The sequence below is a fragment of the Taudactylus pleione genome, unplaced genomic scaffold, assembly GCF_031769625.1.
Source record: "Taudactylus pleione unplaced genomic scaffold, aTauple2 ptg000015l, whole genome shotgun sequence".
Taxonomy (NCBI): Eukaryota; Metazoa; Chordata; class Amphibia; order Anura; family Myobatrachidae; genus Taudactylus; species Taudactylus pleione.
Window position 1 is genome coordinate 26,625,759 of NW_028284417.1, and position 23,892 is coordinate 26,649,650.

Consider the following 23,892-nt stretch of genomic DNA (forward strand, 5'->3'; position numbering starts at 1 on the left):
CGAAAAAACATGCCGGAAAACATGGACGGGATACATTCAGAATGCCGATGGCTGAATCCTGATACTTATCAGATTACCGGCACCGGCCCGAAGGTAAGTAGCAGGGTTAGGCACTAAGGGTGTATGGTTAGGTTTAGAGTGCGGGGAGGGGAAGGTTAGGTTTGGGCACTGGCGAGGGAGGTTTCGGGTACCTAATTTACCTAGAGCCATCGGGATTGTAACCTGGTCGGTATCCCGATTCGGACCAAAGGGATCCCATACCCATCCCAACATGGACAGCTATAGATCTGTAACACTAATAATACACCCGTTTTTGTATTGCACTGCTAATCATACCGTCATATTATAATTTTGGTAAAAGTAACAGAAAAAAACCCCTAAAAATAATTAAAAAAAACTTTAGATCAATGTTGGGCAAATTTGCAAGATGTAGTCATGGGCATGTGCAATATTGAAACTGCATGACAAAGGGAACTCATTTTTTTTAGCTGAAAGGCTTGCAATAATTTATTTCTGGCTATTTAATAAAAATATTGTATAATACTTTTGGCAGCTTTATTTTTTTTTCTTTATTTTTATAGTAACGGGATCGACATCTTTGGGAAAAGTCAGAGCTGGAAGCAGAAATGTAGCCTTCGTGCTCCCCTGGCAGGGGTAGATTGGCGAGGCCGTGGTGGCTGCCACGATGCCCATCTAACGCCACAGGAGAGGGAGGTCTGGAGTGGGACCACTGAGATAAAGTCTGTGAGAGACCACAGAGACAGAGCTGGAATGTTGCAGCGTGAGCAGCCCAGTGAAGTGTTTAGCGCCCATGAGAGGGGTAAGAGATGCCAGCATATGTGTTTGAGAGATGGGGAAGAGGAATTTCCTGGGAGCTTTATTGTTAGGGGACAAGATGAGTCCCTTATGTATAAAAGCCCCCCAGCAGCCATTAAAAGGGGGGGGGGGGGGGTCACTGTGGTAGCAGAGTGACTATAGGAGCCATCCCTGTAAGAGAGGGGTGGGCTGCTGCTGAGAGTGTGATAGCTGCAATAGAAAAGTCTGTATACTGCTGTCCCATGTGAAAGAGAAGGGAAGTAGAGAGAGGCAGACTGGGTATGAGACCCTCCGTATATTGTCTAAGAAGAGACGAAGTGGCAGAGTGCAAAAGTTATGCGAGATATGTGTGTAGCTGTGGGACTACAGGCACCAGCCAGCATAGGGCCAGGTGGATCTGCACGTATGAAGTGGAGAACTACAGGCACCAGCCAGCATAGGGCCAGGTGGACCTGCACGTATGAAGTGGAGAGCTACAGGCACCAACCAGCGAAGGGTCAGGTGGACCTGCACATATGAAGTGGAGAACTACAGGCACCAGCCAGCAAAGGGCCAGGTGGACCTGTGTGTGTAAATCGGAAAGCATTTATTGTGACTGTGCTTAAAGACTGCTGGTGAAGAAGAGTGTGATGTAATGTAACCATATCCATAAGATTGTCATATACCATCTGACATGCCAAGTATATGAGCTGGAGGGAGAGAAGCTGCTATAACCATATTCTTGTCCTTTAAAGTCATGTGCAGGAGAGAAATAAAGTGGTATATTTTTATAAGAGAAGGTCTGGCACCCAATTTATTCAACAAGAACTGTTGCTGCATGTGTCTATCTATACTTGTATCTATATATGTGTGACTTATAAAGCCTGCATGGGCAGGAACCCCCTTCTCAGGTATTGCCCACATCCTGGAGAGCTAGCCTGAGGCAATAGGTGAATCACTCCAAATGCACCTATGTCCTATGTACCACACCGCACACACTGAAGGGGGGTTACATATATACATATATATATATATATATATATATATATACATGGACTTGACTATTATGTTGTGACCCTACTCCTAGCATCAGGATTTTGCAACCACCCATTTTGTGTCATCTCTTGTAGGCGTAACCTATTCCACCCAGGGTAATCATACGTAGTGCGCCCAGGACGGCTGCCTCATTTGGTACCTTTTGTCGGTGGAATAAATAACCTATGGAAGTTATTTCCCAAAATGTCTGCACCAACCCTGCAATATTGTGCTCTCTAGGCTTCGGGTGATTTTAATTATGTCGGTGTGGTTTTCTATTTTTTGCAACACCAAATCCTTGTACAATGTACCATGTTTTCTGATGTCTGCAAAGCGACTTTGAGTCCTATGGAAGAAAAGCGCTATATAAATAAAATTATTATTATTATTACTACTACTACCACCACCACCACAGGGATTACCAAACTCGGTCTTCAAGGCACCCCAACAGTCCATATTCTAAGGCTATACATGCTTAACACAAATGGTTTAGTCAAACTGACTGAGGTACTAATTAAGTCCTGTACTTATGCATTGATTTAAAAAAAAAAAAAAAAAACACCCTGGACTGTTATGGAGCCTTGAGCACCAAATTTGGGAAACACTGTACTCTACATGTTGTTTACTACTGGCTAATAGTATACCATATAATCATTTTCGCGCATTAAGGGCCTGATTCAGAGCCGGACGCTATTTGCGAACGGTCGTTCCAAAAAAGGGGCAGTCTATTTAAAATGAGCGCTTGCTCTTTGCGGTTTGTTGACTCCTCTATGTCTGAGCGAGCGAACGAAAAATGCGCTATTTTGTAAAGACGCCCGTTCGCATCACACGTCATCTCCGGTATTTATTAGATTAATCGGGTACATCGAAAGGCATCTGAACTGCCCGCAGTGCTTGTGGTAGGATCTTCTTCCCGCTATCACTACGAGCAGTTCAGGCTAAAAGACAACCAAGCTCCTTTACTAATTATGCACTCCCATTAAACGCCCGTTTTGACCGTTTGGCATGCCTGCGTTCAGATCTCCACTCCCCGTTTTCAAGCACCTTCCCCTATTACCACCCACAAATGGTACATTCTGTCAATCAAATTAGCAGCCCCTCACTGTTTTGCGAGCGCACGATTTCCGACTGTAGTGACTGTTTTGCGCATGCGCATTACGACCCATACGCATGCGCAGTTGTGCGAACATCGATCAGAGCGAACGAGCGGCCGCTTACGAGCGGCTCTGAATCAGGCCCTAAGCTCTCTAAATACTTGCTGTAAACCTCAGATACTACATTTAGTATTGGCTATTATGTGCCCTCTAAAAAAACTCACTTAATGTTACATTGCTGTAAGATGCAAAGGCGTTCATTTAATACCAGGATATAGGACCGATAAAATGAGTGTTATGGTAAAACTTACCTTTGTTAACTCTATTTCTTCGAAGTCCATAGGACCCACAGGGATGTTAGGACAAGACACCAGAGACAGTTAAAGCTGTTGACTCCCAGGATGCACTGGTCCTTCCCCCTATACCCCACCCTAAGCCAGAGGCCCTTCAGTTAGTTAGCAAGCCAATGGCAGGAGGACAGGCGAGAAGAAAAACCGGTACACAGAAGAAACACTCACACAAGGGAGACGGAGACCGGGGGCCAGGAAAACCAACCCAAAGAAGCAAGCCAGGGGCGTCAGGGCAGGCACCTTGTGGACCCTATGGACTTTGAAGAGAGTTAACAAAGGTAAGTTTTACCATAACGTTCATTTTCTTCTTCACGGTCCATAGGAATCCAAACGGATACCTTGGGGATGTCCCAAAGCAGTATTCAAAGGCAGGGACGCTCCTGAGTGGACAGGAGAATCCGATGCCCAAATGAAGCATCCCGAGAGGCAAATGTATCAAAGGGCAGAAGACCATGTGGCCGCCTTACAAAGCTGTTCAGCTGAGGCAACATGGTGAGCTGCCCATGAAGGTCGCACAGAGCGAGTGGGATGAGCAGTGATGGTAGCTGGCACAGGGAGACCCGATTGCAAGTAGGCCTGAGAGATAGCCATGCGAATCCATCTAGCAAGGGTCTGTTTGTTAGCTGGCCAGCCCTTCTTGTGGAATCCATAGAGGACCAATAGAGAATCTGTTTCCTAAAGGAACAGGTACGGTCCACATAGATCCTTAGTTTATGGACCACATCCAAGGAAGCCTCACCAGCCAAAAGATCGGGTAAACAGAAGGCCGGTACTACAATTTCCTCATTGATATTGGAATTTAGAGACACCCATGTTAAGAAAACCAGGGCAAGTACAAAGAACCGTCCTATCTGGATGCAAAATCAGAAATAGGGAGCGACAAGACAATGCCCCCTAGTCTGACGGGGAGAGGCAATAGCCAGAAGATGGTGTTCACTGTTATCCATTTGAGTTCCACTGATTCCAGAGGTTCAAACGGAGGGCCCTGCAAAGCCTGAAGAACCACAGACAAATCCCAAGTAGCCACATGAGGGACAAAGGAAGGTCGAATGCGGAAAACACCCTGTACAAAGGTGTGAACATCCAGCAGTGTAGCAATTTTGCGTTGGAACCAGATAGACAAAGCAGAGACATGAACTTTAAGTGAGACCAGGAGAAGTCCAAGGTCCAATACAGCCTGAAGGAAGGCAAGGATTCTAGAGACCCTAAAAATTTGCAGGTCATAACATCTGGCACTACATCACTGGAAGTATGCTACATTCTGATATATCTTGGCAGAAGCTGGTTTACGTGCCCTGAGCATAGTCTCTACTACTGTTCGAGAAAATACCTTAAGATCTTAAGAGGGATGTCTCAAGAGCCACGTCGTCAAAGATAGGCGACCCAAGTCCGGCTGTAGACAAGGACCCTGAGACAACAGATCCGGTCATTGAGGCAGCAAAAGAGGAGCATCAATGGAGAGGCTCTGATGGTCTGATGTAGTCTGGGCCATGAAGACTCACATCGAGCATAGCATCCCCTATATATGAAGCTGCATCTCTAATATGAGCAACAAGGGAAAGCATGGGTGATGGAGTGTCAGCACAGACGTGTCTTGGACAGTCTGATGCGGAACACTCAGGTGGTAAAATAAGTAAAAACTATTAAATCAAAATAAATAATAGCTTACGGGCTGCCTAAAGCAGCCGACTGTCTAAATGGTGTTCTGACTCCTGCAGACACCAGAACTAACTGAAGGGCCTCTGGCTTAGGGGTACGGTATAGTGGGAAGGACCAGTGCATCCTGGAAGTCAACAGCTTTAACTGTCTGGTCCTAACCTCCACCTAAACCCCAAGGTATCCCTATGGACCCTGAAAAGAAATATGCATATGTAAATGTTTAATCATTCCTTGTAATAGAAGATGATCAATTTGAAGAATACATAGTACAATATATTATAAGGAAATAAAGCAAAGAACCATCTGTGCAGTCCTTTATTATGTATAAACTAAATGTCACCTATTATGGAAAAGCTAAGACCATCCTTCAAACGTTTATAGGAGAAAACTGTCAAAAGGTGCAAATAGTCTTTGAGCAGAATGATTCCGAATAATAGATGGCTTTGAAGGAAAACACGCTACCATAATAGAGACACTAATAACTAATTTCCCAATATACAGAACATACTGTAAATCTATAGTTTTTTTTCAAACACCTATTTTGCAATATTCAGTAGTCACTCTATTTTTAATAGAGCCATTACCATTCTGCTCATAGACCATTTGTACCTTTGGACATTTAAATTTTCCCATAATAAACAAAAAAAAAAAAACCACCACATTATTACTAGAAGTTGAAACAGAAAAAAAAAAAAAAGAGACCAATATTATTTTGCTGCAAAAATAGGATGATATGAACAGCACAGCAGTCTCTTGGATTTGCATGTAAGAGGGAAGGTCACATGGGGTTTTTGCAAAGCATTGAGCATATAGTCCCATCAAAAGTACATTGGACTCCTGAGAGACATCAGTAATTTTAATAATTATCCCTGTTGTTTTTTTTTTTTTGCTTTACAAATAGTGATAGCCACTGGGAAGACCACAGAGCCTTAAAGAAGAGGTAACAGTATGTGCTTCCTAAATTCCACAAATTTCTAAAAAAAATAAAATAAATAAATTGTCCTGTGTGCTATAATAAATATGGAATGAAACTGTGTTACATTCTCAGGACAGGTCACTCACCTGTAATACTGCCTCATGTGATACAGGAGACCATTTTACACAGGTTATACTATACAATATGCCTTGTCCACCACATAGCAAAATACCAGTCTTTGCACAATCCCAGAATGGACTTACCCGGCATTTAGCAACTTCTGTTGCACTTAGTTAGAACAGAATTATTTTCAAACTACAATATTTAAATATCTTCCTGTGAAAAATTGTATTTTATGACGAGCAACATACTGAAAAGATGTAATCCAGCTAGATACAGTAACTTGTTCTTCTAGAAACTTCCATAATTCATTCAGAAATATCCCATGAGCCAAAAAGGAATGGTTTTCTTAAATGCTCACTTACTGTAACTTCAAACTGAGAGTAGACTGGGCAAGAAAAGTAATGTCATTGACTGTATATTTTGGTTTGTTTAATGAGCCCACTTTTATTTCATTGTACAACATTATTCCCCACCATTTAGTTTCTCAGCACACTGATAGTAAAATAGAAATTACGGAGTTGCATGAATACAATGAGATACAGAACATGTGAATTGTTCTGAAAAAAAAAAAAAAGTACTTTTTCTAAGAAAATGTAAAGTGTATTAGCGAGTGGACTAAAACACATTTTGTTAAAAATAAATTCTTTGAAGATCAGGATCGGTTGGACAATTTCTTTGAGAAGCAAAGTTCAGCTTTACAAAAAATAACAAAACAAAAAAACGGATCAAATAACTATTCATATATAACGTAATAGGACTTTCCACAGGCATGAAACATGCATACATTAATAGTTCACAACAATCTCGTAATGGTTGTATTTATCTGACGACTTTATGTGCTGATCCAATGAACATTATCCATCTTCATGCTCAAAAGAAAGGAAAGTTTGCAAAATGTCTAATTGCACCATTCCAAGAGGTCAATTGTTCATATGTCCTGTAATCAGGAGGTTCCTTGTCGTTTTTGCTGCTGACCTCTGATTACATCCAGCTGTTTTTTGCATTGCTGATAATAAGTCGAAAGACTTTTGTTTTCATCTAAAAGCTTTTTGTGTTCTTGTACCAAACGAGATGTGTTTTGTTGGTCTTTTTCATCCTGGTCAAGTTCCGCTATTAGTTCTTGCCTAGAACAAAAAGTTTTAGTAGATCATGTATTATATTATGCAGTGAATTGCTAACAAGTTTTTAGAGGAATATTACAATTATTGCTATCACTTACTAAAAACTCTTAAGGTAGCAGAGAAATGACAATATTAACAGTGCATTTTTTTACAGGTGGGAAAAATGACATTAGGAAGTACTGACATGTAGAAGCCATTTAACGGTCCCAGTAAAAGAGTGTACTCCACATAGATCTACAGAAATTAGTTATGGTGAAAAAGGATCAGAGTGACAATTCTTGACTACCATCTATCAGAGGAGGAATAGGACCTAACCACCAGCCATTTATATAGTTAGGTTGGTATACAGTAACAATTGTAATGGAGATTGGGTAACTCTATTGGAGAACATACCATTTAAAGCAGCATAAGTAATGTGGGAACATAACTTTATAAAAGGCTGGAAGACCCTCCTACATGCTACATGTAAAGTAGAGAAGCAGGACTTAAAAAGAAATGGAGGCAGTTTATAAAGTGGACAACCCTTTAAGGTTATGTTAACAGAACCGGTTACTTCCAGGAAAGTATGCACTTTGGATAAAGCTGCAGTACAGCAAATAAGGAAAGAAATTTGCTGATGCTTTGTTATTTAGAAGGTAAAATCTTCTTTAGAATTATAATTAACATTCATCTATAGTAATAGAGGAAAGATGGATAATTAACAGACAGATTTCACTGACGCACAAAGAGATAAAAGTTTTGCATGATGTCTAATTGTACAATAAGTCTTCTGTTCACTTCTGCATACACACACAGTCAGATAAAAAGGACAATATAAACGATATTGTTTATATTGTCCTTTATTTAGCCCCCTCCAACAACCATCGATGCGCAAGCACGGATGGTCGATATTGACCATCGCCCGTGCATGCAAGCCAACCTGGTCGATATCGACCAGGTTAGCCTGTTTACTATAGGGACCCCCGATCGTTGATCGCGGGTCGTTAAGTCCTTTGGGGGTTGGTGCATGTTGCTGGATGTTTGATATCGAACATCCAGCACATGCAGGACGATCAGACAATGATATCTGATCATTGTCTGATCGTCCAGTGTGTAACTGGCTATGTAAGCAAAATACAGTTTTGCAATGCAAGAAGTCATTCATGTGCGAGTGGGGCTGTAAAAGGTGAAATGGTTTAGTCAGTTTTTTGCTTTGTGTGTTTATATAATTTTGTGTACAGTTTATGTGGAGTCCATTCCTTTTACGTTCCTTAATATTCACCATCAAACTAGTGGTACCAGCACATATTTAGGGGCAGTTTTAATTCAATGCAAGCTGTCGGTGTTGCTTGTTTTTCCAGTTATTAGAAGGTAGGCAGACTTTGCTTGCGCCTCCACAGGCTCCAATCAGAAACTGCCTTCTGTATTTAATACTCAGAAGCCACGGGAACAGGCTCAGAGGCTTCCGCACTTATTTGAATCTGCCCCTATAGGTACTGTGTATATATTTTTTCATCTACACTGGCTACATGTACTAAGACTATATATATAATGAATGTGAACTCCCTTAACGTTTGTCTTGTTTTTTTGTAGTGTGCGTCACTTTACCAATTTCACAATTCTACTTTGCTGCTGATGCACTGATGCTGGGAAAGGTAATCAGTAGCAGGCTAAATACAAACGTTTCAGCAGGAAATTAGGAAAACAGTGCAGATAGAGGGACTTTGCTAGAGACTATATTGCAAAGAAAAGTAGTCTGGTACAGTATTGTTTAGCTTATTTAGACCCATCAGTTTTCACAATAATATATACTCCAATAAAGTTGCAGTTATCCCAGCGGGCTATGATTCAATTACAAAATAGTTTTATAATTAGGTCAATTACTTTCTAATCTGAAATACATTATATTATAAAAAAAGCCATCAGTAACGTACATACAAGTTTTACTACAAATAGAACCTAAATTTTGTAATTGGTACTGTGTCCCCCACCATACACTTACTTTCGTTGCAATAATAACGCAATTTCTGTCTGAACTTTCATATATTCTTGTGCCATTTTGCAATGCTGCTCAAACACAGCCATAGATTCTTTGGAGTTTGGACATGGTGCTAGAGGCTGAAAATAAAGCAGACATAAAAACCAATCAACAGATATCTCTACATATACCCCAGCTAGAATGTGCCGGAAATACTTTTACATCCGTAAGCTTTTAAAAATAAGTGCCCTGGGTTCTAAACTTGACTCAGACCTGGGGTCTGTTGCTAGTGATGTACCAGAGCACATCTGAGATAAAGATTGTACAGAGTGCTTGATACTCATCTATACAGTCCTATTGTCTATAGTATTTTGATCAACACAGAAAACCAAAAACTTAAAATTACCATGGTCTCTTATTGAGAGAATAATTTTGATTCTTGGATGGCTTTTCATGTAATATGGGAACAGACACACTTTTTATAAGGATGGATTATAAAGTGCATGTATTATACACATAGTAATGCACAATTGAGTGTTCCATTAAAAATGAATCAATAGCTCATGCAGGATAAAACAAGATATATTAACGGCTGGCTTAGCTCAACAGCAAATCAGTATACTTCTACAGCAATGTAAACCTACATAAATGTTATTTAGCATGCTTTTTTGCTATTGTACCGTTTTATAACGTAACAAAGTAACTGATTAAATTAGAAAATTAACTGCTCTCTATAGTCAATACCACGAAAGAAGTGGTGCAATAAATTAATATTTATCTGCTAAATGATGAAAAAAATACATTAAAAATAAACTTAGTAAATATGGAGACTGAAAACAAGATAAATTAAGTTGATGTTCTGCTCTAAGTTTATTAGGCTCTAAATCGCCTATTGCAGATTTTGCTTTATCATAAGAGTTACACGGCTTCAAAAATGTACTGGGTGAATCAATTTGTAAAATGAAATTCCCAGTTAAATGTGTATTAACATTTACAAAACGTATTCCTTGATTTTCTTTTTAACTAATGATTCTTTGATTGAATGTCAGGTTACTCTCCAGATCGGGTGTGCATGTTGCGGAATGGCAAGTGGCATATTATTGTAAGACTGGCATGAGACATTTGTATCAGTAGGTATCAAGTGGGAGACACTGGGAGGAGGAAAAATGGTAACCTCTGCTTTGGATAGGTTCAGCCATAGGTAGTGTTAGGGCATCTATGTAGAGAAAGCATAGACAGTGGTGGAGAGGTAGATGAATGAAATAATTAGAAAGATACTGACCTGTAACTGATGATCCAGGGTAAGGTATGCCATTGGTATAGAGTTATCTGATCCATTTGTATCTGAAACAAAACATTGCTATAATTAGTTTATAAACATTACAAATTTATTTTTTTTAATTTTGAACAACAATACCCTACATGGCACACGACAGAGCTCATTAAAGAAAGTTTAAACCAATCCTTAATTACAAAAGGGGTTTGGAATGTCACAATGCAATTCATCATTTAAAAAAAAAAAATTTTCATGACCAAAATCATCTTCAATATTCGTTCAGCTTTAAAAATGGTTCTGAAATCACTAGCTGAGTGCCCAAACATTGGCGCTGATGCAGAGATGAAATGCACCAATTTGCTAGGCATACGTTGCGTGAATGCACAAAACCAGAAAAAGGCACACGCAAGTACAGTGAATTAAATGTTATGGTATCTACCCTCTAAAATCGGCGAGAGGAGGTGTGGGGGTGTGAAGAATGTTCTCACGTAGGCACAGTTTATACAAGCTAAAAAAAACTATTTGTGAATAGAAACACGTGCGCTGAGCAGCCAATGGACCCTTTGAGTGTAGAAGTGTCACCCCACTCCCCAACAAATAGGTTTGGACATATGACGATATTGGCGGATGAGAAAGAGCTTCACCACGTGATAGAAAATGATGTGATCCGCTCCCCCCCATATAGCCAAGTGTCTACCTTTGAATGTAGACCACTAACTCCGGTAGGAAATTCATGATTTGGTTTGCGTTTATTTTCAATTTAGAATTTATTACACTATTGGTGTTTACTTTCTTTTTTTTTTTTTTGGAGTGTTCTTGGTAAAGAAGAAGTTGCAGAACATTTGGATTAGAAGATTCCCCAGTTATTTGATTTGAGTCTAGCGCCGCAGGAACTCTCTGGTGATATCTTTACAAAAAGTTTATACAAAGCCCATGCAGACCTGGATGTAAGCAAATATACCCCTTTTTAGAGAAGTGTTTGACAACTAGTATAACACAGGTGCAAGTACACATTAATTACAATGACCTGTACCAAACCAGGTGCATATGAACAGCACGGTTGGTGTAGTGGTTAGCATTACTGCCTTACAGCACTGAGGTCTTAGGCAGGGTACACACCTGAACGATTTATAATCGTTCCGATTTCCTGTCCAATTTCCCTTGAAGGCAGAACTTCCTAAATTGAGCGTACACACTGTCCAATTTCGCATAAGATTTGACAATTTGTTGAATCGTCAAATCGAATGCGCTGTACAGTGTACAGTGGGCTGATCGTCCGGTTGTCCGTACACACTGTGCGATTGGCACCTTATCGTATGCGTTATCTTATGATTGTCTGTGCTGCACAGACAATCATAAGACGTCGCAAACGACCAGCGGGAGCGCGCAATTGTGCGTACACACTATGCGATTTACACGATTCATCGTTCCAATTACCTTAACCGTGCCGATATCGTCCTGGTGTGTATGCACCCTTAGGTTGCGATCCCACTAAGGCCCTATCTGTGTGGAGTATGTATGTACGTACTCAAATGTTTGCATGGATTTTACCCAGGTGCTCTGGATTCCTCCCACAACCCAAAGACCTTAACCCTAGTTTGTGTCTACATGTAGTAGGGAATATAGATTGCAAGCTCTACTGGGGCAGGAACAGATGTGAATGACTAAAATATTCTCTGTAAAGTGTTGCAGAATGTTAGCGAGCTTTATAAATAACTTAAATAAGCTACACACAAACACACAGATGTGAGTATCTAAGGATGTGTACAGCTCTGCATACAGGCAGATATACACATTTCTTCTGTGCATACCTATGAGTGGCTTTCACTGCATTTTCTTTTAACTCCGCATCAGGCACAGAGTCCCTGTTGCACACAAACATTTTAAAAGTGCATGAATGAGTAAACCTAATATGGGTGTTGTACTGGGAACAGAAACAATGCTAGGATTACCCCTCCAATACTGATTTAATAAAGTATTAGTGTGGTGTCTTAAAGCCAATTAAATTGCTAGTGTATGGCCAGCTATGGGAATTCTCATGCAATTTTTAAGATTGCAGATGAAAAAAAAACATGGTTAAAGCCAATGAGTTCTCTGAGACGGTCTGCCATAACCAAATGGTTTTTTAAGGAACAGAACTGGTCATGAGGTTCTTTTTCTCCAACTCATCTGCCCTAAAGTGATATGTTCAGACACTGGGCACTCCCCCACTATGCATCCAAAGTATTTTTTTTTTTTATAAAAAGAGAGGGTTTGGGTATATATTCAATATCACCATGAAAATTCCCTTTAAAATACCAGACAGATCTAGCCACTCTAGAAAAACAAGAAATGATGATGGGAAATTGGTACCTGAATCATCGGGACCCCATGGAATAACACGTGGCGGCTTGTCAGGGGTTGGTCCTGAGGTAGTGATCATCCTAACGCTAGGACTGGAGGATCTGCTGCTACTTCTACTCTCCTATACACCAGCAAAGAGGTGGGGAAGTAGAAATCATCATAAACTATTAGAAATGGAATGGATGTAGCAGAGGTAATATGTAACAGGTAATCAGATTGTATGTATGTATGTATGTACGTACGTACGTACGTACTTACGTACGTACGTACGTACGTACGTACGTACGTACGTACGTGGAGGGTGAAATGGCAAAGGTGATATGAAGCAGTGGGACATTTAAAACTGCTATGGTGGGAAAGTTGTAAAAAAAAACAAACAAAATAAAACAATAAAAAAGAGCAGAGTGACAACAGCTAAAAAGTGTGTTCCTGATTATGCCAACAACATTTGGATGCCTCTTGCATCTACTTTTAACCAGAGAAACAAATACATTAAACCTGAACCATGAAAACATAATGTCTTTTTTCAAATGATAATTGTAAAGATGGCAAAGTAGAGTAGACTTTTACAGCCGAACAACATATCAAACACATACTATGGGGCATATTTAATTAGCCGCGAGACATCGCTGGTTTTGCATGCGAAAAAGTATCACGCTCGTCCCCGCTTATCCCCGTATTCAACTCCAAATCAGCGGAAACGGAACCCGGCGAATTCTAAACCAGCGAATAGTCCTGTCAGAATTGGGGAAATCAGCTGACACCCCCCAAAAGATGCACTGACATTGTGGATCACCATAGATGCCCTCGAATAGACCTGCTGAAAGTATTTGGGGTACTTAAATGCTCTCAATAGCTGATAATTAGCGTCTTTGCAGAAGTGGTGAAGAATAGCATTTAGCATTGTTTTTTGCAGAAAATAAGTAGTCCCAGCAAATTTGGGGTACATGAAAATGGGTGCTAGCATGTTTTGAAGTTGCTAAAGTGATGTTTTAAAAAAAACTTTTAAAAATCCACCTGCCGCAAACACCTGCAAACTTAAAAACACCTGGGGCATACTTGGGGATCCTCCTGTAGTCTATTTTGCTAGTTTTTAAGTTTGTCTCCCAACCTTGTTTTTTTCGCCCCCAAAATGAAAGTACTTTCTTGGGGTGTTCAAAAGTATTTTTTAAACTTTTGACACAGTTTACCTTTGGGGGGCAGTCCCAAGGGTGCAGGGTGGTTCCCGCAAGTTTGCACCCCAAAACCCCAATTCTGCACTTTTTTCCGCCTAGTTTCATAGGCGAACCTTTTTTCGCCTATTCCTAATCCATTGACTTTCTGCACCGACGGAATTGAATACGGGGATAAGTTTCCGCCTGGCGAAATGACGTCACCGGCGAAAATCTTTTCGTCGCAAACGGCTTATCGCAGCTAATTGAATACGGCCCTATGCTGTGAAGCCAAATCTAAAGTTCGCAAAGGCTCCCTGCTCCCTAGTTAATCTAAGAATGTATCACTCTTGTGACCTTTTTCAATGAAGTGGGGCCCACAGGAATAAGTGTACTATTATATATCTATATAATATACACACACACACACATATATATATATATATATATATATACACACACACACACATATATATGATATATAATTTATACACACACATATATGTACATGTATATATATTTACACACGCGCGCGCTATATATATATATATATATATATATATATATACACACACACACACACACACACACATATATATATACATACACACACACACACACACACACACACACACATACCTACGTACACGCATACCTACAAATATAGCTCTTCAACAAGTTTTAAGTTTAAAAACAAGAATCATTGCTATAGTAGTTTAAAGAAAAATTGCAATATTATAGAATACTAAAGAATTGTCTTTTTAAAGTTACATGGTACTGATATATTCAATTTTGACTCAATAATAATTATTAGCTTCTACTGTGATCCTAAAATCTGGAAATGAGATAAAGTCAAAGTGGCTGTGGCTAGCTTACGTTCTGTATTTCCACCTCTATGACTAATAGTGACAGTCATGAAACAAATAGAATACATGTAAATGGAGTACAAAGTTGAATGCTTTTCCTCAGGTAGACGGACATCTTATTAATGTCAATCAGTAAATGCAAACATCATCCAGCTACATGTTAAAAATTGAATTAAATTCTGCCGGCTTATTAAAGTAGTATCTAATATTTGGAAACAGGACTAGACATGTTTACAATACTGAACATGTCTTCTTAGGTCATTAATGAAATGTAGACCATTTTGAAATGTTTATGTACAAAACCTTTAGAGATTGTGTCTTGGGCTACCATTTTAGCAGGCATAATATTATATAATGGAACTAAGTTTGTCTGATGTAAGGGCTACAATCGGACAAATGTTTTTTTATATCCCATATCCTACAGCTGCCATGCCAAACAGTCCTTAAATTATTAAATACTAATGGAGTTCTAAAAACGCAATTATAACTATCTATATGACAATGTCAGTATGTACAGGTAAAATATGATCACTAGTAGTAACTGCTAAACACAGATAATAGAATTACATTAATCGAGAAGTGTTGTCCCTTACCTGACTGGACTCTGTTCCAATAATAGTGAGATCTTGAACAGATCTGCGCCTTTGCTGCCCGTTGCCTGTTGGATATTAAGCAAAAATAATTTACCAAACGCTGCTTCCACACGTAACTGAAGGGTCACAAACTGTGTAAGCTTGGAATTTGTACAAGTCCATAGGCAGAAGAAAAGAAAGGAATCAACACAGGGGATTGGAGGAGACAGCTGCAACATTTTAACTCCGGCAGCACTGGCCAAAAGAAAGTATATCAAGACAATGCCTCCCTCCTATTAAACCAGTTCCATCATCCACATGCGTTTGCTGTCCATGGCTGATGACTACATCCATTCCCAGGGCCTTAGGTATACAGCAGCATGGCTGATCTAATGTAACAGCAGGTGGACTGCAATAACTGTGCCTACCTTTATATATACATGCCTTATATGTCTTGCTTTCAGATCTCTTAATTAAATAAATTTTCCCTGCAGCGAAAATAGGCTTTAATCCCATGCTCTCTGCCACTCCTACTCTTGATTTCCCAAAAGTCACATCTTGCCATCTATAAATGACAAAGAATGTGGCAATCCCTCTCTCCTGCCTGAGGCACACCTGCCAGCACCATTCAAAGTGACAGCTAAGACATCTTTCCATCTATGTCCAGGGCGATAAAAAGCATATTTTCGAATGTGCTTACGTTTACATAAAATGTGTGAGTTACCAGGATCATTTACATGCCTTTCTGGACTGAGGCATATGTAGTGTTTGTGTTGTGTGTTAAGATGAGAGATCAGTTGTCTAAAGGGAGACCCTGAATTGCTACGAGCAACAGCTGAGACAATGCTCTGAATTCCAGCTTCCTGATATGGAATGACGTAATGGTTCATGGTGGCTATACATTATAGCTTGCACTAAAACAAATTTTTTGCTTCCCACCCAAAGCATCTGCAACTCATAGCAGCCACAATTTCTCAGTACTATGTGCTGTAGTTAAACAAATGATCTTTTCATATAAAATGATACAACTACTGGTGCACAGTCAAGAGAAACAGCTCAATTACATCTATTTCATCAAGGTAAAGAGTGAAATCCGGTTTTGCTTTAGAGCTGAAACAAGGTCTCGCGAATGTATAAGGAAACATATTCCTCTAAGCTGAACATACATACATACATACATGTTATTTGTAAAGTCATTTACTATAATCTTGAATGTCATTGTTACCAGTAAATCACAGCATTCCTTAAAACAGTGGCTAGCGTTTACGGAGTAAGTGCATGTCATTCAGCAACAGCACTGCTCTAAAATTAGCAGGAATCAATTAGGATGGCAGAAATATTTGTAATTCTTAATTTGATATAGAAGCACATGAAGAGTGGCGCACATGCTGGATTGGAATTGGAACAGAACTCACAATTGTCAGGGTTGGATAAAATAAAGAACAACATTAAGTGTGAACCATTGAAGAAAATGCCATGACAATTAATAGGCATGTTTAGTGGAAACAATGCTAAAACCCACTTACCATTGATGCGTAAAGAATCAAATATATGCTTCCCCAGTAATATATCTTTGCTATGATATTATAAATAGAACAAACTGTAGTTACATGGAGGGGGAAAGGGGAGGGGGGGGGTTGTTTGTGTAAGACCATTAAGATTTTTTAGACAGTCATCAATTAATTTAAAGTAGTAGTCATTCGGCTACATATCAAAATACATTTCATCCTAAATACAACTTGAGAGCCACTGGCTACATGGATTGACTCTGTATATATACCCACAAATCTGATTATGGGTCACTAAACCAGGCTTTGAACCGGTCAAAAACTATGGATTATAATATAAAACACAAGTGGTAAATTCTTAAATATCAGTCATGTAAATATCAGGACCGTGTCTATGTATTGGGGCATATTATGAAAGAGAAAAATAAAAATAAATCAAAAATGTTAAAAGCAGACTGCCATAAAAAAGAACTATGCCAGCTTTCGACTTCACAATTGCCTTATTTCTAACCTGTGTATGTTTATATTGTGTACAGTTTTTATTTTTATTCTTCTAAAAAAAAAAAAAAAAAATACATTCTGCCCACAGCTGCATGTTTTTCTATTTACAAAAAATCCCAACCCTTTTGAGGCAAAGCAAACCTAATTTAAGGTAGTTCTGAAATTGCTAACATTCTTTTTGTTATACTGACTGGTATTTATGTTAAGTTACTATTTGCATATTCAGTTATAAGTAGCAACAATTAAAAACACGCACTGTTAATAGCTTGCGACATGTAATAGTTGAGGTAAGCAAAACTTGTTACATTTCGACATGCAAATTGAAGCAAAAAGCATTTGGTGTTACTTTGAGGTGATTATTCTTTGGCTTGACAGATCATTACCATTCTGTAGTACCTGTTATGATGATCTCAGGGACATCCAGAATGTTGCCAAATGAAGCAGTTTTACGATGGCCTCGTTTATGCTTGGTACAGGCTGCGAAAACACATACACATGCAAACTACAAGTGGTACATAACACAATTCACAAAAGCATGAAAGTGTACAGCACAATGTTACACAATGAAGTGCATGCAAAAAGAACCATGCAAACTGCAAAAGTTTCTGCTCTGGATGGACAAAAAAATACACAAAAACAATACACAAGATAGAAAAGGGCAACACAAATGAACATGCACAAAACAGCATGACAGCAGACACAAACTTACACTAACTGAGACGTGAAAACATTTCCCTGAGCCAATCATTGGGTGTTTGGAAATAATGACTAGTTTTACTAGGAGCTGCAATTAGCTGTAAAATCTTTAAGTCTGAAGCATATCAAAACAGTCATACCAATAATAGGTGGTAAAACAATTTGGATTAAACTAAAATGGCTCAATAACAGACTACAAGATTGCCCTCCCATGCCACAGGTACCCTTTATAAACTGAAGAGTTTTTGTAGTGTGCTGTAAAGTGTCTGATTACAAAATTACTGTAATGTTACCTCACCACTTGTGTGGAATTATAACAGATAAGAACATTAATAGTAACATGCAATGGGCTCACAATGAAAAAAGGATTTGTACTAATTCTAAAATCAAATACTCAGTTCATCTGGGGGACACTACAGACTGGGTTAAAGCGGAGATTGAGAAGGCACTAAGTAGTTAAACTATTGGACCTGACACTCCACCCCCCTCTAAGCCCTTTCACCAACTTCAGCTAGACCGGTTAAGGTGTGTACACACCTGAAAGATAACTGCAGATCGAGCGATTTGCAGATATATCTTTAGATGATGGTCGTTCATACACACTGAACGGCCATCATCTATCCGGTAGCCGTGGGTCCCTCTGGCAGGGAGGCAGGGCGGGGCCACTCCCCCCTCCTCGCGGCTGCCGTTGTGTGTAGAGGTGGTCAGCAGACCGCCCATACACACTTGCCGATGGACAGATATGTCTGCAGACATGTCTGTCCAACAGCTGTGCAGCACAGCCAATGCGATATGTCTGAACGTCGCGGTTCACAGACATATAGTCTGTAGAATGTAAACTGTTTTTGCAAAGGAGCAGAAGAACAAATACAGTCTGTACACACTAGCCGATGGCCAGCAGATATATTGGCCGATCAATTGATCGGCTAATATATCACCCAGTGTGTACCCAGCATTAGGCACAAACAACCAGAGAGTACAAAACATCCTCTTTCATCCTGTCCAGGATGATGCAAACTGTGGAATTTCCCAGAGCAAAACTAAAGATGGTGTCGCGTACAGCTGTGTACAAAACTGGCATCTTTGCCACAAACGTGTTGAAGCAACAATATTTGGTAAAGGTATGCACCGAGGACCAAGTAGCCACCCTGTCGTGCTGAAAAGGAGCCAGCTGAAGCACCTCCAAGACCAAATTAAGGTCCCACAGTGGGACGGGCGGAACGTACATTGGGCTGAACCATGTAGTAATCCCAGAAGAGAGGAGCTGGGATCAAGAAGGCAGAAACCTGACCCTTTAAGGAAGAAAACTGGAGACCATTAGGCAAATAGGCATATAAAATGGAAAGGAGACGTGGCAAGAGGAACTGGGAGGCCGGGACTCTCTGGCGCTCACACCATCTAATTAAGTTTTACACACTCTGTGGTAAATGGTCGCTGTGACCGGTTTAGGAGCCTGAAGTCATGTCTTTCTACGGGCACGAATTAAAAAAACTGGCTGGCTGGAGGAGGTGGAAGAGCTTAGAGGGGTAAGGTAGTTTAACTATTTAGTGCCTACTCCTGCAGTGTTCCCCAGATAGGACAAAAGAGGAAAAACAGATCAATTTACAAAATAACTTTCAATAAAATAATATGCATCACTTCTATTAACTGCAACTTTTTCTCCAAAATAATTTGGCACTAAGAAATCATATTTACATAAGTATTCACAGCCTTGGTCATGAAGCTCAAAAATTGAGCTCAGGTGCATGCTGTTTCCACTGATCATCCTTGAGTTGTTCCTACTGCTTAATTGGAGTCCATCTGTGGTAAATCAGTTGATTGGACATGATTTTGAAAGGCATACACCTGTTTATATATAAAGGACCCACACTTGACAGTGCATGTCAGAGCACAAACCAAGCATGAAGTCCAAGGAATTGTCTGTAGACCTCCGATTGTCTCGAGGGGAAGGGTACAGAAAAATATCTGAGGCTTTGAAGGTCCCAAAGAGCACAGTGGCCTCCATTACCCGTAAACGGAAGAAGTTCGGAACCACCAGGACTCTTCCTATAGTTGGTCGGCTGTCTAAACTTAGCGATCGGGGGAGAAGGGCCCTAGTCAGGGAGGGGACCAAGAACCTGATGGTCACTCTGTCAGAGTTACAGCATTCCTCTGTGGAGAGAGGAGAACCTTCCAGAAGGACAACCATCTCTGCAGCAATCCACCAATCAGGCCTGTATGGTAGTGTGGCCAGATGGAAGCCAGTCCTTAGTAAAAATCACATGGCAGTCCGCCTGGAGTTTGCCAAAATGCATCTGAAGGACTCTCAGACCATAAGAAACGAAATTCTCTGGTCTGATGAGACAAACATTGAACTCTTTGGCGTGAATGCCAGGCGTTATGTTTGGAGGAAACCAGGCACCGCTCATCACCAGGCCATACCATCTCTACAGTGAAGAATGGTGGTGGCAGCATCATGCTGTGGGGATGTTTTTCAGCGGCAGGAACTGGGAGACTAGTCAGGATAGAGGGAAAGATGAATGCAGTAATGTACAGAGACATCCTGGATGAAAACCTGCTCCAGAGCGTTCTTGACCTCAGACTGGGGCGACTGTTCATCTTTCAGCAGGACAACGATCCTAAGCACACAGCCAAGATATCAAAGGAGTGGCTTCAAGAAACATTGTGAAAGTCCTTGAGTGACCCAGCAGAGCCCAGACTTGAATCCGATTGAACATCTCTGGAGAGATCTGAAAATGGCTGTGCACCGACGCTTCCCATCCAACATGATGGAGCTTGAGAGGTGCTGCAAAGAGGAATGGGCGAAACTGCCCAAAGATAGGTGTGCCAAGCTTGTGGCATCGTATTCAAAAAGACTTGAGGCTGTAATTGCTGCCAAAGGTGCAACAACAAAGTATTGAGCAAAGGCTGTGAATACTTATGTACATGTGATATCTTAGTTTTTTTTTTTTTTTTTAATTACATTTGCAAAAACCTCAAAAAAATGTTACACGTTGTCATTATGGGGTATTGTGTGTAGAATTTTGAGGACAAAAATTAATTTATTCCATTTTGGAATAAGGCTGTAACATAAAATGTGGAAAAAGTGAAGCACTTTGAATACTTTCCAGATGCACTGTAGGTAATCAGCAATAGTTATCTGAAGTCTGCTGGTGCCTTATAATATTTTATTGTATATAAATTACCCTAAGTAATATCTCCAGTCTTTACATTGAGTGTAGGCATGATTAATCAAAGTCCTAAATGTTTGGTATATGCTACATGTTTGTTTAAGCCATTTTATTGCTAGGTCTGCATTGGCTGGCAAGTGGGGGGGTTTACCATTAATTAGGGTGCACACTTTGCTACATCTCTACTTAAATATCATTCACTAGGCTGCAGGCCTAGGCTGTAGTTAGCAGATTCATAAGTTCAGATTTCACAAGTGTAAAATAGAATTTAGGGAAAATGACAGCGTTAAATCGAAGTAAAACAGAAGGAGAATATTTTATCATCCAAAACTAAACTACAATCAACACTGTATATAGACACCTATGGAGCGTGTGAGTTCACTTCCTCTTCACAACACATGCTGCCTGCATAACCAGGAAATGCAACACTGAACTCCTTGTTTGATCATTGTAAAGAAATTACCATGTTACTTGCTACTATTTGTGCGCCCTCACTTATTTTTTTTCACTAAAAACTATTAATACCAATGCCAAGTAACCTCTAATCTTGCATATATGATCTGATTTACCATTGCTTTTTGCCTAGCCTCACAACTTCGAACTACTAATAGTCTCTTTTTTTATTACTAACTTTCTAAACCCATTAGATCACATATATTCCCCTCATTAAAAAAACAAACAAAAAAACACTTTTGGAGTCGAGCATACATATTCACCAACAGTGTTCTTTCACCAGCATTTTTACAAAATCTTTATCACTGCTGTTCTCATACAGACACTATTCCTACTTCCAGTTTTCCTCCCCGTTCTTACCTCATCCACACCATGACCATGTTTTCTTCAAACTCTCCCTTTACTCAGCGCCTACCTAAGCCTTTATTCTTCTCCCTGGTCCCACCTCTATCCTCCCCCCCCCCAGTCTCCTCCATTTCTTGCTCCCCTTGGCTCCTTTCCTCTGTCTGTATTCCTCCCCTCTGCTTCCCTCCCCCTCCTCTCACTCCACTTTTATTCTTTTCTCCCCCCCCCATAATGGTCCTACTACCCCACCACTAAGCTCTGCACCCACCCTCCTCTCCCTTTCATCTCACTACACTTTCATCTGCATAGCAGCACAGCAGATGGGACAATTTGATGAACGGCGGCCGGAAACGGCGGATTGTGCATGCACTCTATACAGTGTGTACGATATATCATTGTGATCCACGTTGGAAATGATATATTGGATGATAGTGTGCCTTGCAAAAAGTATTCACCCCCTTTGCATTTTTCATATTTTGTTGCCTCACAACCTGGAATTAAAATGGATTGTTTGAAGGTGTGTATCATTTCATTCACAGAACATGCCCAAAACTGAAGTTTTTTTTTTTTTTAATATTGTGACTGAAACATCTCCACAAAAAACTTCAGCGTGCATAACTATTCACCCCCCTAAAGTCAGTACTTTGTCGAGCCACCTTTTGCAGCAATTACACCTGCAAGTCGCTTTGGATAAGTCTCTATGGGCTTGCCACATCTTGCCCATTCCTCAAGGCAAAAACTGCTCCAGCTCCTTCATGTTGGATGGTTTCCGCTTGTGAACAGCAATCTTCAAGTCTAACCACAGATTCTCAATTGGATTGAGATCTGGGCTTTGACTAGGCCATTCCAACACATTTAAATGTTTCCCCTTAAACCACTCGAGTGTTGCTTTAGCAGTATGCTTCAGGTCATTGTCCTGCTGGATGTGAACCTCCGTCCCAGTCTCAAATCACAGGCAGACAAACAGGTTTTGCTCAAGAATAACCCTGTATTAAGCACCATCCATCTTTCCCTCGACTCAAATCAGTTTCCCAGTCCTTGCTGCTGAAAAAATTCCCACAGCATGATGCTGCCACCACCATGTTTCACTGTGGCGGTGGTGTTCTTGGGGTGATGGGGGGCATTGGGTTTGCGCCAGACATAGCGTTTTCCTTGGTGGCCGAAAAGTTAAATTTTAGTCTCATCTGACCAGAGCACCTTCCTCCATACATTTGGGGAGTCGCCCACGTGCCTTTTGGCAAACTCAAATCATGTCTTATTTTTTTTATCACTAAGTATGGCTTTTTTCTGACCACTCTTCCAGGTTTGTTGTGGTACCATGTTTTTTTCCATTTGATGATGATGGATTTGATAGTGCTCCGGGGGATCATCAAAGATTTGGATATTTTTTTTATAACCCAACCCAGAACTGTACTTCTCAACAACTTTGCCCCTGACTTGTTTGGAGAGCTCCTTGGTCTTCATGGTGTGATGCCTCCTGCTTAGTGGTGTGGCAGCCTCTGGGGCCTTTCAGAAAAGGTGTGTTTATACTGACCGATCATGTGACACTTAGATTTCACACAGGTGGACTTCATTTCACTAATTATGTGACTTCTGAAGGTAATTTGTTGCACCAGAACTTTTGAGGGGCTTCATAGCAAAGGGGGTGATTACATATGCACATGCCAATTTTCAGAATTTTATTTATAAAGATTCTTTTTTATATATTTTTTTTTTCATTTCACTTTAGCAAATTAAGACTATTTTGTGCAGATCCATCACATAAAATTTAGATTAAAAAAAAAAAAAAAAAAAAAATTACAGGTTGTAATGTAACAAAAAAGGTAAAAAGCCAAGGGGGGTGAATACTTTAGCAATGCACTGTAGATCGTTTGGTGTGTAGCCAGCTTTAGTTTGTGCTGTCTATTGTGGAAATTTCAGTTAACACAGACAAGGTTCCAGCCCTCAAGAACCGATACAAG

The 23,892-nt window shown here is 40.1% G+C and overlaps 1 protein-coding gene across 2 annotated transcripts in view; it reads right to left on the bottom strand.

Moving 5' to 3' along the window:
* Positions 1–6,386: 6,386 nt before the first annotated feature.
* MAP3K7 (mitogen-activated protein kinase kinase kinase 7) overlaps positions 6,387–23,892 on the bottom strand; it is a 75,731-nt gene continuing 58,225 nt past the window's right edge. Inside the window, exons 12-17 of one of the 2 annotated variants that reach the window (XM_088472057.1) lie at positions 17,664–17,744; positions 15,280–15,344; positions 12,679–12,790; positions 10,333–10,394; positions 9,075–9,190; positions 6,387–7,096 (exon numbers count right to left, since the gene is read on the bottom strand). In XM_088472057.1, the coding sequence (XP_088328183.1) occupies positions 6,916–7,096; positions 9,075–9,190; positions 10,333–10,394; positions 12,679–12,790; positions 15,280–15,344; positions 17,664–17,744 (617 nt within the window). In that variant the 3' untranslated portion in view covers positions 6,387–6,915. The remainder of the gene's footprint in view (positions 7,097–9,074; positions 9,191–10,332; positions 10,395–12,678; positions 12,791–15,279; positions 15,345–17,663; positions 17,745–23,892) is intronic. The other variant, XM_088472066.1, reaches the window with a different exon arrangement.